Consider the following 21,932-nt stretch of genomic DNA (forward strand, 5'->3'; position numbering starts at 1 on the left):
TGAGAAGTTCCCTCTCTATATATCAGTGCATTAGTCTGTGTCACAGTGTAAATGGCTGATAACATGTCTTACTTACCAGAAATCCTCAGCTCTGTATCACTGGGCTTATAGCTTAGTTAGTTAAGCTCCTGTCTGTGGTGCACAGCGTCCCAGGTTCGATTCTCAGCCTGGCCAAAACTTTATTTAATTTAATTATATAAAGAGCTTGTGTCTGGGGAAGACCTGGAGACCATATATGGACAGATAGAGATCTGAGCTGATGACGTGGTCCCTGCTCTCCGGCTGAGCCGACACTTCTCTGAAAAGGATTCCCTGCCCGATGTCTGCTCTGGGGAACCCTAGGAGATGCAGTGACCATATATGGACAGATCTGAAGCTGATGACGTGGTCCCTGCTCTGCGCTAAGCCCGACACTTCTCTGAAAAGGATTCCCTCCCGATGTCTGTAGAAGCCATTCTGTACTGTGAGTTCAGACTTTCAAAGTATTTACTATGCGGACACAGCGCCGGGACAAAGCGGGACCTGGGGGGAAAATTCGTGACAATATCATAGCTGCCCGGGACGCGGGGCAGGGGTACGAAAAGCGGGAAAGTCCCGGCAAAATCGGGACGGTTGGGAGCTATGGTTAGGGTGTTCTATTAGAATAGTGTTAGGCAAGAGTGATTCTACAAGAACCCAACAGCCCTTCCTAGGGCTACAATAACGTTTTATTTTACTTTTTTTTGGTTTGCTTGTGGCTGGGCTTGCTGGCATTAGTAGTGCAGCTAGTACCATATTGTGAGGAATTTGCAGGGAGACTTGCGACCGTTGTGTTTAGCTCTTAGTGACACACATATCCACCTCAAACACCGAAGTGGGACAATTTATTAGGGGTTTGATTTGAATTAGGCAGAGTCTGCTGATTTATTTTTTTTTAAGTTTATTTCTTTTTAGAACTCACAGTAATCTGCCAAAGCAGTGTGCTTTGAGTGTGGGCTAGAAAATAGCCATAGGAGAACCCCAACGGCTTATTTAGGCCTACAATAGCGTTATATTTTCCTTTTTTTTTGGTTTGCTTGTGGCTGGGCTTGCTGGCATTAGTAGTGCAGCTAGTACCATATTGTGAGTAATTTGCAGGGAGACTTGTGTTTAGCTCTTAGTGACACACATATCCACCTCAAACACCGAAGTGGGACAATTTATTAGGGGTTTGATTTGAATTATCAGAGTCTGCTGATTTATTTTTTTTTTACGTTTATTTCTTTTTAGAACTCACAGTAATCTGCCAAAGCAGTGTGCTTTGAGTGTGGGCTAGAAAATAGCCATAGGAGAACCCCAACGGCTTATTTAGGCCTACAATAGCGTTATATTTTCCTTTTTTTTGGTTTGCTTGTGGCTGGGCTTGCTGGCATTAGTAGTGCAGCTAGTACCATATTGTGAGTAATTTGTAGGGAGACTTGTGTTTAGCTCTTAGTGACACACATATCCACCTCAAATACCAAAGTGGAACAATTTATTAGGGGTTTGATTTGAATTAGGCACAGTCTGCTGATTAATTTATTTTTAACGTTTATTTCTTTTTAGAACTCACAGTAATCTGCCAAAGCAGTGTGCTTTGAGTGTGGGCTAGAAAATAGCCATAGGAGAACCCCAACGGCTTATTTAGGCCTACAATAGCGTTATATTTTCCTTTTTTTTGGTTTGCTTGTGGCTGGGCTTGCTGGCATTAGTAGTGCAGCTAGTACCATATTGTGAGTAATTTGTAGGGAGACTTGTGTTTAGCTCTTAGTGACACACATATCCACCTCAAATACCGAAGTGGAACAATTTATTAGGGGTTTGATTTGAATTAGGCACAGTCTGCTGATTAATTTATTTTTTACGTTTATTTCTCTTATAACTCAAAGTCATCTGGCACAGCACAAAATCCAGTTTTGTGCTGTCAGTGTAGGTTAGAAACTAGCCATAGCAATAGGATAGCATCGTTTTGTTTAAAAAAAAAACACAAAAAACACACAAAAATTTTTTTTAAAGTTTACACTTTAATTTTGAAAACGTTTAACCCGAGGGCTAGGGGTAGAGAACGAGGGCGTGGACGTGGGCGTCCAACTAATGCAGGGGTCAGAGGCCGTGGTCCTGGGCGGGGTGAGACACCACCTGCTGATGAGGGAGCAGGGGATTGCCGCAGAGCTACACTCCCTAGGTTCATCATGTCTCAAGTTACTGGGACTCGTGGTAGAGCACTGTTGAGGCCAGAACAGTGCGAAGAGGTGATGTCGTGGATTGCGGACAATGCTTCTAGCCATTTGTCCACCAGTCAGTCTTCCACGGAGTCCACCCATATCACCGAAATCAGCACTCCTCCAGCTCCTCCACCTCAGCCTCCTTCCCCCCAGTCTGCCCCCTCCCAGCAAAATTTGGCATTTGAACCGGCATACTCTGAGGAACTGTTTTCTGGACCCTTCCCACAGTCACAAACCACTTGTCCGGTTGCTGCTGAGCAATTTTCCGATGCCCAGGTTTACCACCGGTCGCAGTCTGTGGGTGATGATGACCTTCTTGACGTAGTGGAAGAAGTGTGTAAAGAGGACGATGAGGAGACACGGTTGTCAGACAGTGGTGAAGTTGTTGTCAGGGCAGGAAGTCCGAGGGGGGAGCAGACTGAGGGATCAGAGGATGATGAGGTGACAGACCCAAGCTGGGTTGATAGGCCGGGTGAACACAATGCTTCTGAGACGGAGGCGAGTCCTATAGCAGAACAGGTTGGAAGAGGCAGTGGTGGGGCCAGACGGAGAGGCAGGGCCAGAGCTGGTGCATCAGCGCCAAATGTTGCCCGTAGTCAACCTCTAGCGAGGGCTAGATTTTCAGAAGTCTGGAGGTTCTTTAAAGAAACACCGGATGACCGACGGACTGTGGTGTGCAACCTTTGCCAAACCAGGATCAGCAGGGGTTCCACCACTACTAGCTTAACTACCACCAGTATGCGCAGGCATATGAATGCTAAACACCCCACTCAATGGCACCAAGCCTGTTCACCTCCGGCCGGGCACACCACTGCTCCTTCCCCTGTGTCATCTGCTAGTCAGCCCCTTGCCCAGGACCACGGCCCAAATACCTCCCGTGTGAAAACCCCATCTTCACTTCCACGATCCTCCACAGCATCCACCAGCGTTCAGCTCTCCATACCCCAGACGCTGGAGCGCAAAAGGAAGTATAGCGCAACCCACCCACACGCCCAAGCCCTCAACGTCCACATCTCCAAGTTGCTTAGCCTGGAGATGCTGCCCTATAGGCTGGTAGAGACCGAGGCCTTTCGAAACCTCATGGTGGCGGCCGTCCCTCGGTATTCGGTCCCCAGCCGCCACTACTTTTCCCGATGTACCGTCCCAGCCCTGCACAAGCACGTGTCAGAGAACATCATCCGTGCCCTGACCAACGCCGTTTCTGACAAGGTCCACCTGACCACGGACACCTGGACGAGTGCTGCCGGGCAGGGCCACTATGTATCGCTGATGGCACATTGGGTTAACTTGGTGGAGGCTGGGACCGAGTCTGAACTTATAAGAACGCTACTACACTTGATCTTATACAAAAGGTTCTTAGAAGTGCTGTTTGGGGAGTAGCCTAGAGACAGGGGCTTGGATTGGCGAAAGCTCGCCTGGCAGCGGAGCGCCAGCTCCATCTCAAGATCCAACTAACATAGTTTTAACTGCAGCACCTTTAATCTACTACTAGTTTACTGCCTCCATACATTTTCCCCTTATCAAACGAGCTGTGTCAGGCAGAATTTTGGGTTGTTTTCATGGCTTCCACATCAAACTTGTTAACTTTGTTGCCACCCTGCTGTGTAATCCACAAAATATACTGGCAAACTTTTATCATTTACCGATATTATTTCAGCGCTTCTTGCGCATCTGTTTACATTCCCCTCACCCGCCATATCCCAAAGTTATAAGAACGCTACTACACTTGATCTTATACAAAAGGTTCTTAGAAGTGCTGTTTGGGGAGTAGCCGAGAGACAGGGGCTTGGATAGGCGAAAGCTTGCCTGGCAGCGGAGCGCCAGCTCCATCCCAAGATCCAACTAACATAGTTTTAACTGCAGCACCTTTAATCTACTACTAGTTCACTGCCTCCATACATCGTCCCCTTATCAAATGAGCTGTGTCAGGCAGAATTTTCAGGTGTTTCACCAGATACATAGTGGAACTCGGCCCATCTGTCGCCGCCATGCTGGAGACCTGAAGTTGCAATCATAGCAGCGCAATATGGATGCCCCATACTGTCGCTCTTAATCATGGAACCATTTCCGTAAAAACAATTAAAAATAGAACCACTATGCTATTCCATTATTCCTAGGTGAAATATTCAAACGACCCGGCCTGCTTTGAAAATTATAATTTTTTCAAAGTAAACGCTTCTGGCCCCCATGCCCATTTTGGGTGGGGAGGAGCCGAGGGACAGGGGCTTGGACAGGCGAAAGCTCCCCTGGCAGTGGACCGCCAGCTCCATCCCAAGATTAGGCAGCCTCAGAGGCATCCATGCATGCTGCCCCTGCTGTTTCCTGTCCATTTTGCCTCCACGATCCTCCACAGCGTCCACCAATGTCTCATTTCAACTCTCTATACCCCAGACGCTGGAGCACGAGAGGATATGCAGCACATCATCCCCTCATCAAACGAGCTGTGTCAGGCAGAATTTTCAGGTGTTTCACCAGATACATAGTGGAACTGTCGCCGCCATGCTGGAGACCTGAAGTTGCAATCATAGCAGCGCAATATGAATGCCCCATACTGTCGCTCTTAATCATGGAAGTCGTCTCCATGGCTGCCTCCACATGTCGTCCTCTTATCAAAAGAGCTGTGTCAGGCTCATTTTTCGGGTGTTTCACCAGATACGTTATGGAACTTGGTCACTGTGTCGACACCATGCTGTGTTATCGACTAAATATACCGTCAACCTTTTGTTCACATAGGAAATCTTTTCAGCGCTTCTTGCTCACCTCCTTTGGTTCCTCTCTGCTACCCATTGGTTTGAAGCCTGAGTCCATTTAGGGTATGTCGCCATGACACTCTCTAGCCTGCCGCGGCTGCTGCTGCCTCTGCATGCCGTCCCCTATAGTGTCAGGGTCAATTATTGCATGTTTTAGATGCTATCTAGCCTCATTCGGTCACTCTGTCATGGCCATGCTGTTGCCCATAATTTTGGCATAATAGTACGATTAAGCAGCCTCAGAGGCATCCATGCATGCTGCCCCTGCTGTTTCCTGTCCATTTCCGTGGTGTTTCCATCCATTTCTGAGGTTCCCAGGTGTTTGGCCAAGCTTCCCTGTGCAGAGCCTTGGTCCCCTTGAAAAATGCTCGAGTCTCCCATTGACTTCAATGGGGCTCGTTATTCGAGACGAGCACTCGAGCATCAGGAAAAGTTTGTCTAGAATAACGAGTACCCGAGCATTTTAGTGCTCGCTCATCTCTAACCACTACTAATTGTTGACACTCGTCCCCATACATCCAACCCTAGACCATGCCAAAATATATAAAGTACAAGTACGCTGGGTCCCTTCATCACATTGTATTTTTTCGCATTTTTTCTTGCTTATGTGTTTCAACTATACATACTTGCCCCCATAGTCTTAAGCAATCCTTTTGTTGGGGCATGTGTATGTATACTTTTTCTTTTTCTGTCTCATTTATGTACATATGTACCATGTTCCTATAACATTTTGATCTAGTTTTAATATTTTAATATCTTCATATTCCATTACAGGGATTTGGGGAACTGGTTTCCATCGATGGACCAACCGGAGGGGGCGGCCCGCAAGAATCCCCGTAACATTACCTTCAAAGAAGTATTTGGAGCCATAACACCACACTGGTTGGTCCGGGATGGACCCATCTCCTGCCCTCTGCAGTTGTTGGTGTTGAAGGGTGGATCGCAACATCGCCGTGTCGAGTGACGGATCACATGATGATGTCACATGACCGGGATCCCGAGAATGGCATTGGGTTACTAAGACAACGGAGTACGGAACTCTGTAAAATGCCCACGCCAATACACTTTTTATTTTATTACACTGCAGATAGCGTTCAATGTTATGCTAGGCACAGTGGAAGTTTTAATATGTATGTACAGAATTATATGTATTTTACTTGTGTTAAAAAAGTTATATTGAGACTATATTTGATTGGTCAAGGCTGACTGGAGGGGAGAAGTTGATGAACTCAGCACGGACATTTAAACCGGCTGATCAACCATACCCCTCAGTCATGAGAAAGAGCACTTAACTGTGCTGGAAATGCGTTGAGGAGCCTGTCCGCTCCACCTGTATTTTACCTGTTGGATGCCATGAAGGATTAAATAAAGGCGGTTTTATCTCAAACAAAAGCTGGATCCTGAATGGTTTCTTGTGGATATCCCTGGACCTCTCTGGTATTCACCCTTTTACCCCTATACAGGGATCCGGACTTCGCTGAGGAGAGTTCATAAGACCGCTATCTCTTGTGGTGTCCCAGCATAGATAGCAGCCGGCCCCGCGGGCACAGAAACATGGGTACATGTCAGTTTGAAGTCGAAGCAGGCGGCATACAAGCAGAGTCAGGAATAGGCAGACGGTTGTGGTAGGTAGCACAGGATCAGGAAACAAGCCGAGGTCGGATACCAAGGAGCACAGAACAGGACCGGAGTCAGAGAAAAGTGGCCACAATATGAGAAGCATGAGATGAGAGGCCACAATATTAGGAGGAGGAGATGAGGAGCCACAATATGAAAAGCAGATAAAAGGGTCCACAGTATGAAGGGCAGTTGAGGGTCCACAATCTGACAAGGAAATGGGAGCACACAATATGAGGGGGAGATGGGAGAAGCCACAATATGAAGGGCAGATGAGGGTCCACAATATGAGTGCGAGATGACGGTCACTAATATGAGGGGGGATGAGAGGAACCAAAATATAAGGTGGAAATGAGAGGACACAATATGACGGAGAGATAAGAGAAACCATAATATAGTGGGTGAGATGAGAGAAGTCACAAGATGAAGGGCAGATGAGGGTCCACAATATGAGAAGGAGATGAGAGGGGCCATAATATGCGTTGGAAATGAGAGGACACAATATGATGGGGAGATGAGAGGAGGCCACAATATGATGGAGGTGGGGGCCACAATATGAGGGATTGATGAGAAAATGGCCACAATATGAGGAGATGAGAGGTCACAATATCAGGGGGAAATAATGGGCCACAATATTAGAGGGAGGTAAGAGGAGGCCACAATATGAGTGAGAGATGAGGGAGGCATTTAAATCCTGGCACGTGGGCGCCGCCATATTGGTCGCCGTCCCATGTGAGACCATCAGGGGATGGCAATGGGTTGCCAAGTAGTAGTATGGCAGTATATGGTAAGATCAATCAGACACCCTAAGGGGTCTTAAAAATATTAAAAAAGAAAAAGTATATATTAAAAAAATATTAAAAAAAGAAAAATCCTAATCACTCCCATTTCCCTAGAACTCATATAATTAAAAATAAACAGTAAAAATCATAAACATATTAGGTATCGGCGCATCCCAAAATGTTTGATGTTTCAAAATATAATAATGGCACCCAAAGTCTAAAATACCACTTTTTTGACATTTTGAAAAATATTAAATATTCAAAAAAAAGTGATCAACAGACCGTACAGTGCTAAAAATGATAGCATCGAAATTGTCATCAAAAGTCACAAAAAATGACACCACCCACAGCTCCATATACCGCAGTATGAAAAAGTTATTAGCGCCAAAGTATGGCAAAATGAAGGATTTTTTTTGTACAGGAGGTTTTCTTTTTTGTAAATGTATGACAGCATAAAACCTATACAAATTTAGTATCCTCGTGATCGCAGCGACCAAAAGAATGAAGTAGACATGTTATTTGGGGCACACAGTGAAAGCAGTAAAATCAAAGCCCACAAGAATATGGTGCAAATGTTTTTTTTTTTCACAATTTTCACTGCATTTGGAATTTTCCTGCATTTACCTGCTTCCAGTATATGGCATGAAATATTTAATACGGTCACTATGAATGCAAATGGTTAAACAGAAAACAAGCCCTTGTTTTCCTCTTTACATGAAAAAATAAAAAAGTTATAGATTTTTTTGACACCTGCTAAAATGTACTTTCTCTACAGATGTTGCATCTTTTGCTTATGCAGACACAAGCCACTTTTGCATATAGCAAATACCCTGCAATTGTTTGGTAACTATGCTTTGATCTCATGTATGTACATTTTCTGGCTTTCAATAAAAGAATTTGAAAAAAAAAAAAAAGTTATAGATTTTTTTAAGGTGGGGAGTAATAAAATGGAAATGCAAAAATGAAAAAGGACCTTGACAGAAAGGGGTTAATACTAATGTGTTTTGGGATGCATTTGCTGTCCCTTTCAAAATGCAATGAAAACACATACCTTATATACTCGAGTATAAGCCTAGTTTTTCAGCACAAAAAATGTGCTAAAAACCCCAAACTCGGCTTATACTCGAGTCAAAAAAATAAATATATCTAAACTCACCTTTCTGGCGACCCCTGTATATCTTCTGTGCAATCTGTCCGGCAGCGGCGGCAGGCTATATACACTGGGGCAGGGTTTGGCAGGCTATATACACTGGGGCAGGGTCTGGCAGGCTATATACACTGGGGCAGGGTCTGGCAGGCTATATACACTGGGGCAGGGTCTGGCAGGCTATATACACTGGGGCAGGGTCTGGCAGGCTATATACACTGGGGCAGGGTCTGGCAGGCTATATACACTGGGGCAGGGTCTGGCAGGCTATATACACTGGGGCAGGGTCTGGCAGGCTATATACACTGGGGCAGGGTCTGGCAGGCTATATACACTGTGGCAGGGTCTGGCTGGCTATATACACTGGGGAGGCTGTGACCAGTGCATTTCCCACCCTCGGCCTATACTCGAGTCAATAGGTTTTCCCAGTATTTTGTGGTAAAATTAGGGGCCTCGGCTTATACTCGGGTCGGCTTAGACCTGGTAATTGGCAGTCTCCGAGGGTCCCACTGAGAGGGGGACATGATGAAGAGATGGAGGAACAATCCACAGCCCTGCAGACTGACAGATTTTTAGCTCCTGCCCACAGCAACACACAGCCAAGATGGCGCTGCCCGCCCTAACATGCGGGCATCGAGGATGCAGCAATCCACCTAGCATCTCCCTATGGCAATCAACAAGGCCTGATGGCCCCGCTCATACTAGCTTGGAAGGAGAATGGCAAGTGGTAGGGTCTAAAGACAGAAGATGCAAATGAAAGCTGAGGCAAACCTATGGCTCCAGTTGGTAGTCCTTTTTCATTCATCGGGCTGGTATTTTTTGTCTGAACTGTATTATTACCCCTGATTAGCAGTCTATTTCTGTATACAATAGCTGTAACTTTTCGTGCAGGTCAATGCTGAACCTGCTATGTATGTTCTTTTGTTTATATTGTCACAGGCTTAGCAGGCACTCTGAACATGGGATTCTCATATTGGCACAAGCAGTTATTTTAAGTTAGGGGAAATCCAAAATTCAATTACAATAAGTATTACATTTCTGTCCATAATTGCCCCGCGCTTGAATAAACCTTCTAAGAGAGCCCAAGTTTGGCGAGATGCTTGCTCAACAGCTTCGGATCTTGTATGTGTGCAAAAAACGCATTTGAAAGAGGAAGACACAACATGTATGCGGAATCCAGCCTTTCCACAAATATACCAAGCACATTATAACCATGAAGTGTGCTGAATGCAATTAAAGGCTCTTGTGCCTTCCATGAAATAGAGTTAACACGATATCCCATCAACCAAAATGGGCTAGTGGTGTGCACACTTAAAGGAAATCTACAACCAGGATGAAGAATCGTAAACCAAGCACACTGACATACTGGTGTGTGTCCCATCTGGCAGGTTCTGCTTTTCTTTTAGCTTCTTAGGTCCTTGTTTTTACAATAAAAAGGTATCACAAATTATGAAAATGAGACTATGGGGCTCCAGACTCCATAGATGTCAATGGAGCTTGGAGCCCCGAAGGCTCATCTGCATAATTTTTAAAACCTCTTTTTCTTAAAAACAAAGGCATACGAAGCTACAAGAAGAGCAGCTTCTGCCAGAGGGGGCACACACCAGTATGTCAGTGTGCTTGGTTTACAATCCTTCATCCTGGTGGTAGATTTCCATTAAAGGGGTTTTCCATTAAAAGAAAATTCTCAAATCTCAATGTCCTAGTGATGTTAACACAATAAAGATAATTTCTAACCCTTTACTTCACAATTGTACTCAGTTTTATTGTTGTTTTAGGTTATATCACTCCCTACGCTGGTCAGTTTAAAACTCCAGGTTGTGGGTTTGGACGCTCTAAGCAGACACATAATGATCCATCTAGAGCTGTGAGCTGACAGTTTGGTTATATTATCCGGGTACAGGTTTATATACACTTTCATCTGGCTTCTGAACATCGTACTAGTATCTGACACATACTGTAGAAAGAGAGATCAGGAGATCCATTAGATCCCTATTACACACAATTACAGTTAGCACTACTACATCTCTGCTATTCCACAATACAATAGATCTCCTGTGCGTTCCTGCTGTGTCTCCACAGATAAACAACTTAGCTGTCTGTAGCTTGTAATTTTCCCCATGCAGCTGCCGGGAGGAACTGATTGTCTGTGTATCAGTGTGCATCAGTGAGTGAGCTCTGTCCTGGAATGCAAGGGGCGGGCTAGAGTTCAGGGAGCGGAGAGAGAAACTCAGCTCCATGGCCGTCACACAGAAATCCAAGATGGTGTCCCCGACCCCAAGACAGTAGTTACAGGGTTGTATTTAGGGGCAACTGAAATTGTGTACACCAGGACTAATAGAGACAGGTTATATCTGTAAAATGCTGTATTTTTGTTAAGAAAAGTGAATTAGACAATGTGTTATTTTGTTATCCTGAGTACATTTAAGAAACTTATCTTTGGGGGAATACCCTTTTAACTATGAAACATACACACTTGTCTCAGTGTACGCCCCCATCAGGAAACATACTCACTTTCTAAGAACAATGTTTTGCTTGGTGAAAAAACACCTACAGGTTCAACTCATATTGGGTTGCAATTTCAATATTAATCCTCCTGACCCATCTATAGACTGCTGATCAAGCACCAATAGACACCAAGTAGGCATAATCGAGAAATTATGGCGCAATGACGTCTATAACACAGAAAGGGATTACACATTTTGTTTGTTAGTCCACAAAACATACTCCAGAACCGACCTGTTCTTAGTAAGTAGGTCCCTTCTTAATAGATTATCTACTATTGAAACAAGTACATGGTCGTACCACGCTGTCTTACCAAAGAGGTAGCGGACATTTACTTATATTTAAAGTTAACCAACCCAAATATAAGGAGATTAAATTGAGAGATGCAGAAGAATACTTCTGGTTTAACCCATTATCAGTGTCATACTCCATATTGATGTAGAATGCCCATAAGGTGTTCTTAAGAGGGATATTTATCAAACTGGGCATCCGCAATAACAATCGGGGACTTGCTAGGTCACAAAGGTTATGGACAACATCCACAAAGTGGAAACGGCTAATAAACAAGCACCCTTTAAAACCTTTGGTGGAGGCTTTAGCCCCGCATAGAGAACATCTAAGGTTACTACTAATTCATATATATTAAAAACAATTACAAAAAACCCGTTGTTTTATGCCCTTGCTTTATTCACAAGGGGATAAAGGAGGTATATTATAAGCTGATCGCTTTAAAGCTAGGCAACTTTGTGCTAAAATTCCCGTGCTGCTCTCTGTGCCCTTGGACCCCCACCACGGCTCTCACCTTTCCATGATCCAGCGTGCGCTGGCTTCCTCAAATTTAAAGGGCCAGCACGCAGATAATTGGTGTTGGCCGGCTGCCAATTCCATTAAATTCCCAGCCCCTTCCTGTGTTCCTTGCCAGATATTTGTGCCCTGTGCCTTAGAGAAAGCTTTGGCTATTCCCTGTGCTGTTATTGTGATTTGCCGTTGTGATCCCTGTTCCGTTCCTGACTACGCTCCTCTGCTGCCTGCTTTGACCTACTGCTACGTCCCCGACTCTGATCCCGTGCTGCCCATCTTGACCTCCCGCTTATGCCAGACTATGATTCTGCTCAACGTCACTGTACCTCGTCTTGGCAGCCACTGCGGACAAAGTTGCACCTGTGGAATGACCTGGTGGTACCACGCCGCAGCAAGTCCAACCCACTTTGCAGAGGGCTCTGGTGAAAACCGGGTACCACTTAGATTCCGCTCTAAGGTGGCAGCTTACGTCATCATACTTGGTAGTCCAATGGATCCACTACCCCTGAAGCCTGACAATTCCCTTCCTTTATATTCCTAATAATCGTGCAAAGTTAACTACCCCAATGGACATTTCCAATAAATTCAAAGAATATTATGCATCCCTTTACAAGTTGAGGCATGATCCTTTCATGCTCCACTAAACTTTGCAGAAAAAAACAGCTTTTTGGAGAGCCTTACCCTGAGCCTGAACAGACTAACCCTGACTCAACTGACAAGCTTAAACCTTCCCATCTCATTGGGGCGAGGTTTCCCATGCGATTAAAGCACTATCCTCATCTGACGGTCTCATAGGAGAGTACCAAAAGATAGGTGCCATCGATTTTCTGTCTGACTTAAACCAATTCTAGACTCTGCAGAAATTTTGAATGCAAATAAAGCACCTACGCATTTCGTGCATCAGTCAATGCACTCCTCAGGGGAAACAAGAAAAGTTGGAAACGGCACTTGTTTGAAAATTAACCTCCCGGCTGAGCCGACCCAGTTTTTCTTGTACCTAGTAACAAGTAAGATAGGTTAAGAATAAGAGGAGCCGCTGCTCGCCTCGCGAATGTTGGGCTGCAGGCCATTGTCTACCTCAATATAGCTTGATTTAACTCTTCGCCACCAGCCGGCAGGTTAATTTTCAAACAAGTGCCGTTTCCAACTTTTCTGTTTGTTTCCAACTGTTTGTTATGATAGCCAGAGTTTAGGGACTAGTAATTGTTCACATTACTTATCATGTTCATATCACTGAAGATCGCTCACCGCACATCACTCTACTCCTGCCCTATCAGCCATTAGAGCTGTATGTCAGCACGCTGCAGGACGCCAATCAATTAATGGCAGAAGTTCTGATATACAATGTGGAACAATGAGAGCATGTAAATTCATCCACATAGTGTGAGCTGCTCTATACTACACCACAGCATTGGGTGCAGAGACTGCCTAGTCCAGCTGCTCGTTACAAGCTGGGAGCCTGCAGCTGGGAGCACGGCATCTCTATACACTTCTTACTACGTATTCAGACTGAATGGCAGTGTGTAGTTGCAGGGGAAGTAACGGCGCTATTGTATAAACATAAGAGCAGTGCCCTACTGTTTCTCAGAGGCGACGATTTTGAACTATATAGTGAAACTACGTTGCTGCACAAGTAAATTGTGTTTTGGTGTATATACAATAGTAGCACTAGATTATATTTACTACCAAGTGAAAGCAGATTGTGCAGTGGCATCTCGCTGCTGCATATACAGAGATAATACTCTGTCTCTCAAATACTCTCTCATATAAGAATATTGTAGGGGGACGTTATATATCTTTACAGGAGAAGTAACAGGAAGAATTAGGGGATCCACGCCTGTATAGTTGTCCTGGGCTGGCACCTGACAGCCTCTCTGGCTATCATTAAGTATGGTGATACTAGTGAAAACATACTAGTTTTTTGGATATATTTCAACAAATAAATATGAAACTATTTTATAAGAATTAGTAAAAGTTATATTTTAGTTTACACACTCACAAATTTATCCTTCCCTCATCTCTTTCTTTTCCCTAACAAACTAACTTGATCTTACAGGTGGTGCACATTGTGATTGTATATTACAGTGTGTGAACATAACCCTTTGTTCATTAAATTGTGTTTCAGCCCTCTGACAATGACGGGTCTCATCGTCAAGGTGAGGGGGCCTGGGATTGAGCCCCCATTTCTTAGCGCTGTGACCAGAGCCTGCACTGCAGTGTGCCGGTGCGGGTCCCTCCCCTCAACAGGCCCAGAATTTTTGCAACCGCAATTGTTATGCCCCTGGAGTGGGCTCAAGGACTGAGCCTTCTCCATACAATGCTGGTGTCAGCTGTATTACACTGGCATAACTACTGCTGGCACCGAGGGTGCCATTCGGAGACCACAATCTGTTACTATGACAGTCGTTAATTTCAAAGAAATTCCTAGGCCTCTCAAAGCCTGATCTCTAGAAGTCTGTTAGAGATGGGTAGTAGATTTGCAATATTCTGCAGTGTAGTGTATGAGCAATTAGACCCCCTAGAGCAGTGGTGGCGAACCTAGGGCACTGGTGCCAGAGGTGGCACTCAGAGCCCTTTCTGTGGGCACCCGGGCCATCGCCCCAGCACACCAGACAGGTTTCGAAGAATCTTCCTGCCGTTCCAAGCAACTTAAAAGATGCTGCTGTCAGTCATATTTTCATACTTATGCAACACCCTCGCCGATGCAATGGCGAGGGAGTGTTTGCGAATACGTCCCACCTGCATGTAATCACATCACACTACATGGTCCTTATAGGACATAGGGGATAGTGCAGTGGTGAATCCTGCCTGGCAAGGCAGAAGTTAAGTATTTTGTATGATGCAAGATGCTATTATCCAATGATCTGTGTTACATCCTGTGCTCTGTAAGCTGAGATTTGATTGGAGGAGCAGCCACCACCTGACCAAGGGGAAGTAATAAAACCCCTGGCCAGGAAGGTTCTGGAGAAGTCTCTCTCAAGAGATGAGACTAGAGAACACTCAGAGAGATTCCAGTGTAGGAGAATCCTAGAGATCAGTGAGTGAGTGAGCAATCTCTGTCTAGTCCATACCAGAGCAGGAAGAGCCTAGCCCCTGCCTCTGAAGAGTGGAGTCTAAGACTAGAGTTAGTGTAGTGAGGAAAAGGGGTATCATCTTACCTTTAAAGGTGATACCTGAAGCCCTACAGGACAAGCTGAAGCTTCCTACCAGGACACAGCTGCCTTCCCAGCCTGCCCTCTACATCCAGGCTGGTGAACTATCTCCTGAGGCTCCCTCCAACTTACATCTCAGCACTCCATCTACCTGTTAAAGGCACATTGCTGCGGTTCCTGCCGGTTCAAATAAAGAACTGTAAGTTGTTTTCTTCAACTTCTGTCTCCGTCTGGTCCCTGCTAATACGGCTGCCTTCATCACCGGCACCCTGTCCATCACCCAGAGACGCACACTCGGGACATTAAGGGGTTGCCCCAGGGAGATCCGCTATAGCAGCCTCTCCCTCATCATTTCTTGCCAACACCACCCTGCTGGAGACCTGCCAGGCTGTAGGACAGCCCTCCGGTTCCCCCGTACCAAGCACCGTGACAATAGCGTGCTTAGGCCGCAACCGCCAGCCACTCCGGTACAGCGGGCCCCGGGTGTCTTCAGACCTCACCTCAAAGGCTTTTGGTTGGCACCTCGCAATAAATAAGGGGGGATTTGGGTGTCTTTTTGGGCACTCGGCCGCTAAAAGGTTCGCCATCACTGCCCTAGAGGTATCCATGGAACCTGTAATGAACCCTGAAATTAAGTGAACAGAATGTAAACTTTTTCCAAAATAAAAAAAATCGTAGGTTAGGTCCCAAAATGCCTATCAAAATATAAAAACGATTAACCCATTCCATAAATGCTGTGACGTTAAAAATCCAAACCACTGCTTTTTATACCATTTTTCCATTCATAAATATTTGAAAAGAGGTCAAAAGGTTGTATAGGTTCCAAATTTATATATATATAGCTCTGTACACTGAAGTATGTAAAAGTTATTGGTGTCAGCCAGGTTTTTTTTTTGTAGAAAGGATTTCAATTATATTTAAACCAAGCAAAACATTTTAAAAAAACTATATAAATTTGGTATCTCAGTGATCATACCACTGAACCAAAGAATAAAGGGGATATGTCATTTGGAGCGCACAATGAAAGACGTAAAACAGATTTTGAAAGAAAACACCATAAATGAATTTTTTTGCCCGTTTCACCTTTTTTGGATTTTTTTTCAAGCTTACTAGTACATTACAAGTACAATTCATGGAATATTGTATGGTACCACAAGGCACAATTTTTCCCGCAGATAAAAAGCCCCCATGCATCTCTGTAAAGTGAAAAATAAAAAGTCCATAAAATAGACCTACAGGATAGACCTACAAACTGTGGCTCTACACTAAAAAATTGCTCATAAAACGTATAGTTACCTACAGTTTTCCTTCATACCCGTACATAATGGTGGATTCTAGGGGAAATCACAAATCAACATAGCGTAGCCTGTAGTATAAAATCTTTTATTCTTTATTGTAGTTTGATCACAATGCCCTTATTAAAAATCGCATTTCTGAAAATCTGCAAGCAGCATGTCAGCCATTCAATGGGTTTCGTTCCTTTGCTTTGTCCGGGGCATGGCTAACATCACTTCCTACAACGTTCTTATACTCTCCAAAAGAATTACAAATATTATTAAAATACCCCACAATATGTTCATATCTTACAAATAACACTCCATATATATATTACATCAAGTTTTATTTCAGTTTTGAGATTACCACTGTCATTTGCCACTATACTTAATAAACCACCACACGGTTTCTCTAATCATGTAGTGTTTCATCCATTTACCATCTATTGGACCTTAGAAAACTTGTATAACTTTGAGTTAATACGCGCCCACTTTAACACTCCCCCAAATCACGATCCAATCACAAACCTCTTCATGCTTCATCATCTCTGTGTGGATCTAAGAAACACTGCTTGGTTTAATAAAAAAATATTTATTATAAAAAGAATATTAAATAACTTACAGGAATGCAAAGCCAATACCATAACCCATGTCACATTTCACTCAACCTGCAGCAAAATACATAACTCAAACATAGGGAGTGTAGGGCAAGAGATAAGTCACAAACATTTCTTTATCTGTTTTATTATTCAGTCATAGCTGTTCTTGTGAAACACACCAGGATTATGAACTGTGGCAGAATATCTTGATCAGATTGTCTCAGTAAACATGTTGGTGGCATGTCACTAGGATTAATAATATAATAATCATGCATGGAAAGGACTTCACTGCTTCATATCCTGATAGCTCTACTTGCTTTCACTCAGATTGATTTCACTCAGTTCCACCGATCAGTACAGTCAACCTTTTTGATGTGACAATCGCTTTACTCTAAACTCAATATTGAAATGTAGCCTCAGCTGTAGAACTGTATAATGGAATTGTATAATGCTATGGTTATTATAAGTCTATGACAGTTATATTTCATAGCAAAGGTCAAAAGTCAAAAACACTGAGAAAAATTGTTGCACCTTTGAAGTCCTTGATGTTGTCTTCTCATAATACTTGTATAGTTTGGTCTTCAGGAAAAATACTCTATAAAAGTATAATATTGCTTGATGTTTTTTTGTAGATCAACAACCACAGAGAATTTAAAAGGAAAATCAAACTTAGTCACAGTGCCTGGGTCTAGGAGTGTGTCAATCTTCTAATATTTATTATCTATGGCCTCCTTTTTTCAAAAAGAACTTTTAAATTTATGCCAATGAGCCTGAAACCTATAGATCAACCTCCTACTTCACTTAGGATCCCATAAGACCTAAGGCTGTTAACATGGCATAAGTCGTAGTTGTAAGGTTGTAGAAATTATATGTTATAAGTAAATGGCATGCTTATCCCCTTTCTAGTGATATTCTTAACACATACATTCCATATTTCCATATTCAAAACTGATGCTTGGGATAACTTTTTATTACTTCTGGGATCTCAAGAGGTCTCTGGGCCCTGTGACATTCACAATTCTCCTAATCATGTGAAGTGGAAAAGTTGCCAAATCATTTGTGTTGTAGAATTATGGTAGGATTGATTGAGTCTGGTCTTGCAGATCATGAATTAGAAGGATTGTTGGTTTAACATTATAATGTTATGTAGTCTGTCACTAAGTCGCATTTTTTATTGTGATTTCAGTAACACAGATATGATGATTCCTCCGAATGGATAGACATTTTGAGGTAGGAAGTATATTGGATCCAATTTCCTTTATGGGGGAGGGCTGAAAGATATGTTACCAGAGGCTGCTCCTTGTGACAGTGGACTATATGGCCGTCCTTTAATTGGTCCTCTAAGCCTTTCATTTTGACTACATGGAGAAGAGGATTTGCCCCGCAGAATGTCTACAATCTGAAAGGAAACAACAATAATAGCATGATGAGCACAAATGATGTCCATGGGTTGAATGTGGTATCGCAGCTCAATCCTATTTAATCAAGTGAGCAATTTTTTTCTGTAACCCATTTAAGTTCACTGGCAGTGTCCCATCTCTGCTCAGTAAAGTTTAACTGTTTGCAAACTTATCTTGAATCTAATAATTACAGTGACACAAACATACCCCTCAGACTGAGGGGAAAGAAAGGACCGACTAAAAAGGTGCATATAAACAAGGAAGTCTTTATTGGTAACATTTAATACTTATCAATAAAATGCATTAAAATTACAAGTGGTGGGACACAGAAAGAGAAAAGGCAGACCAACTACCCTGTGTATAGGTTATGTAACCTGTAGCTATTAAAGGGAAAGGTATCAGCTCTTACCAGATAGTAATGGTGTTGAATTTTGCCACTGTCCAGGAGGGGCCGCTGATACCTTTCCCTTTAATAGCTACAGGTTACATAACCTATACACAGGGTAGTGCAGTTATTATATATAACAGGCACCACAGTGGCTACTATCATCACCACTTCTTTGATAAGAACCTCATAATCATGGTCTAATAGTAAGCACTAAGCCTATACCGGTCCAGTCTCTTACCATCTTATTCTCTCCATTTTTTCTTACTCCACCCTGTCCGGGTCGGTCTGCCTTTTCTCTTTCTGTGTCCAACCACTTGTAATTTTAATGCATTTTATTGATAAGTATTAAATGTTACCAATAAAGACTTCCTTATTTATATGCACCTTTTTAGTCGGTCCTTTCTTTCCCCTCAGTCTGAGGGGTATGTTTGTGTTCAATATGATTATTATGGATCAATATTGACTAAGTGTGTTATTACATAGGGTGACCGAACATAGAGCTATACATTAGGCCCGTTTTACTTTGAGGGATGTTTTCAATCCTCCCTATAACCCTATTACCTGCATCAATTTTTTTTGTTTAATTACATTGACAAACAAAAGGGTAACACTGTTTTAAACTTTTGACTTTCAGGCTCCATATCTCACTATCAACAAGATCTTTGAACGTGAGTTGACTATCATTTTATAGACAATTATCTTGGCTATATCATACATAAATTTGACTAACAGAAGCCATGAATAAGGTCATGTACCGAAACGCGTAGGCTTGTTGCCTGTATGTCTTTTCCTTCCATCCAATGTACTGTGCTGTACATGCTCATTTTTAAAAGGATTAAATAAATGCTGCCAATTTTTATCCATTTGCCGACTCTCCATGCTCAGCTGGATGTACGTCCTTTTCTTCAATTACCTGCTTTGTGTGCACCTGTGGCCAAGGTTATCCGTGCGGGAGCAATTGGAGTCGGAGACTTGAATTGTCTGGACTGTTGGGTGAGCTGATTTTTCTTTGGGAGTTCACACTTCCATTTTTGATTTATTTCACTAAATTTGACTAACAACTATTTTAAAATATATATCGTAATGCAGCTTTTTGACATTTAGTGACTTTGTACAGTTTTGCATATCCAAGGTTCATTGTCACTGAACCATTGCTTTGCTAACATCACCATATGCTTTTGTACTGCTGAAACACTATGTCCTCCTTTTCAATCTCATAGTACTCACACAGCACAAAGACTCCACTTGTTGGATACTCACATATCGCTCAGCATTGAGACCAAAGTATCCAACGCCTGTTGTTGTGAAACGACCCATATCAACAGGCTGCCTTCAATGAACTTCACAGTTCCTTCAATTTCTCGATCTCAGCACCTATTCCCTTTACTCTACAAGATCCTTTGCAGTCAACAGAATTTCATAGACTTTAACCTCATCGCTCCAATCACCCTTTTCCAATCTTCTACTGTCCAACATCTCTTAATACAATATTGGCGGAGATTTGTCATAATTTTTTGGGGGTGGGTTCAAGTGTTTGCATGGCAGGTCTGCACAAGACCTCCATGAATGCCAAACATGTAAGCCATAATTTGCCAAAGAAATGCATTGCAAAACCACACATCTATTTGCGCCATCACAGTGGAATTAAAGGTTGCATGCTTGCAGCCTCAGTGGCACATTTAACACAGGAGACAGAAGTAAAATAAATCTGCCGGCGTAAAATGCAACATTATTTCTTCACCTTTTCAGGACAGCACTGCAGAATTGTGTAATCTGCATCACATGGTGCTTGCATGGGCTATGACTTCACAATTTCGAAGCACATGAGCCACCTCCACTATGTGTTTGTTGTGTAAGAACTGTTGACTTGTGGACATCCTCCTCCTTTCTTTGAAGAATATAAAAAGAAGTTGTCAACAACAATAAATTGTCAGGCTCCAGGCCATAGGTTATTTTCTAATCTCAACATAACCTTTAACTGAAAAATGGCCGAGGTCATGGCCACTACCCTCCTTTTTGTTGTATTTGGAAAACAATATAGTATAATATAAATAATAGTTTGTTTTGTGCAGTGTTGAAGCATGGAGCTACTATACAAACAACACTTTATGTATTGAATCCATGTGTAATTGTTACATCGCCCATCAAAAGAGCATGTGGAGAAGGATAGAAGACTATGCCAATCCATGTTATGCCTGCCTTAATTTTGAACTTATAATATGTGGTCTACCACCAAATCTCAATCTATGGTCTAAGTCCACCTATTTCAACTTAAAAAAAATATTAATGAAGTAAGCATCTAGAAAGCTGTAGGGTGATCCCCTGTGTCGAATAATGTTTTCCTTTACAGTTACAAATTCCACCCCAGGACATTTTCGCAATGACTACTTGTGATGTGAGTGGGTGGGGACTGTTTGTTGAATTCTTCTGAAGGCACGGAATAGTCAAATATGTGTTTCTTGTCTTTTGGTAAAATTTCACTAAAAATTAAACCAAAACTTTGTTGTATTTCAATGCTGGGCTCACAATAGAAGTGCTGCCATTGTCTACAATGCAGATCATCTGTCAATAAATGGCATAGATCAGTGATGGCGAACCTTTTTGAGGCAGAGTGCCCAAACTACAACCAAACACACTTGTATAAATAGAAAGTGCCAACAAAGCAGTTTAAGCAGTAACATGTTTCTACCTGTTTTGTCACTGTTTTTAATTATATTGGCAAGTATTCTCAAGTGCACCACATTATATTAGCTTAGAGCAGTGGTGGCGAACCTATGGTACGGGTGCCAGAGGTGGCACTCAGAGCCCTTTCTGTGGGCACCCAGGCCATTACCGGAGAGGACTCCAGGTATCTTCCTGTAGTCCCAGACAGCCCAGGACTTGCTGTGCACAGAGCTATTTTAAAGTGACAGCGTTACCTAGGACTACTGGAGGAGTGGGAAGGTGTGGAGAGATCTGGGAATTTAAAGTGGCCCTGTAAAAAACTGTAAAAGTGGCCACATTCTGTGGGCAGGGTCAAAACAAGTAGGCGTGGCCTTGTGATATGGGTGGAGTTACTAAACTCCATACAAACTGTTAATAGATGGTCTAAATCAACATGTACACTGCAGAGAAAGAGACTCATACTGCCTCCTTGTAAAGGAATAACACTTATTTTAAAAGCACACAACTTAATACTGCAATATATGTACTCTAAAAACATACTACAATACCTTCTCCAATAAACAAGAATGTAACTACTATAATACTACTGCCCCTAAGTAAAATATATTGTAATACTGCCCCCCCCTATGTT

The 21,932-nt window shown here is 43.0% G+C and overlaps 1 protein-coding gene across 1 annotated transcript in view; it reads right to left on the bottom strand.

Annotated features, from left to right (window-relative positions):
• Window positions 1-16,348: 16,348 nt before the first annotated feature.
• BCL3 (BCL3 transcription coactivator) overlaps window positions 16,349-21,932 on the bottom strand; it is a 47,639-nt gene continuing 42,055 nt past the window's right edge. Inside the window, exon 8 of the mRNA XM_072110401.1 lies at window positions 16,349-18,248. Within this exon, the coding sequence (XP_071966502.1) occupies window positions 18,108-18,248 (141 nt within the window). The 3' untranslated portion in view covers window positions 16,349-18,107. The remainder of the gene's footprint in view (window positions 18,249-21,932) is intronic.

Source organism: Engystomops pustulosus, chromosome 6, assembly GCF_040894005.1.
Source record: "Engystomops pustulosus chromosome 6, aEngPut4.maternal, whole genome shotgun sequence".
Taxonomy (NCBI): domain Eukaryota; kingdom Metazoa; phylum Chordata; class Amphibia; order Anura; family Leptodactylidae; genus Engystomops; species Engystomops pustulosus.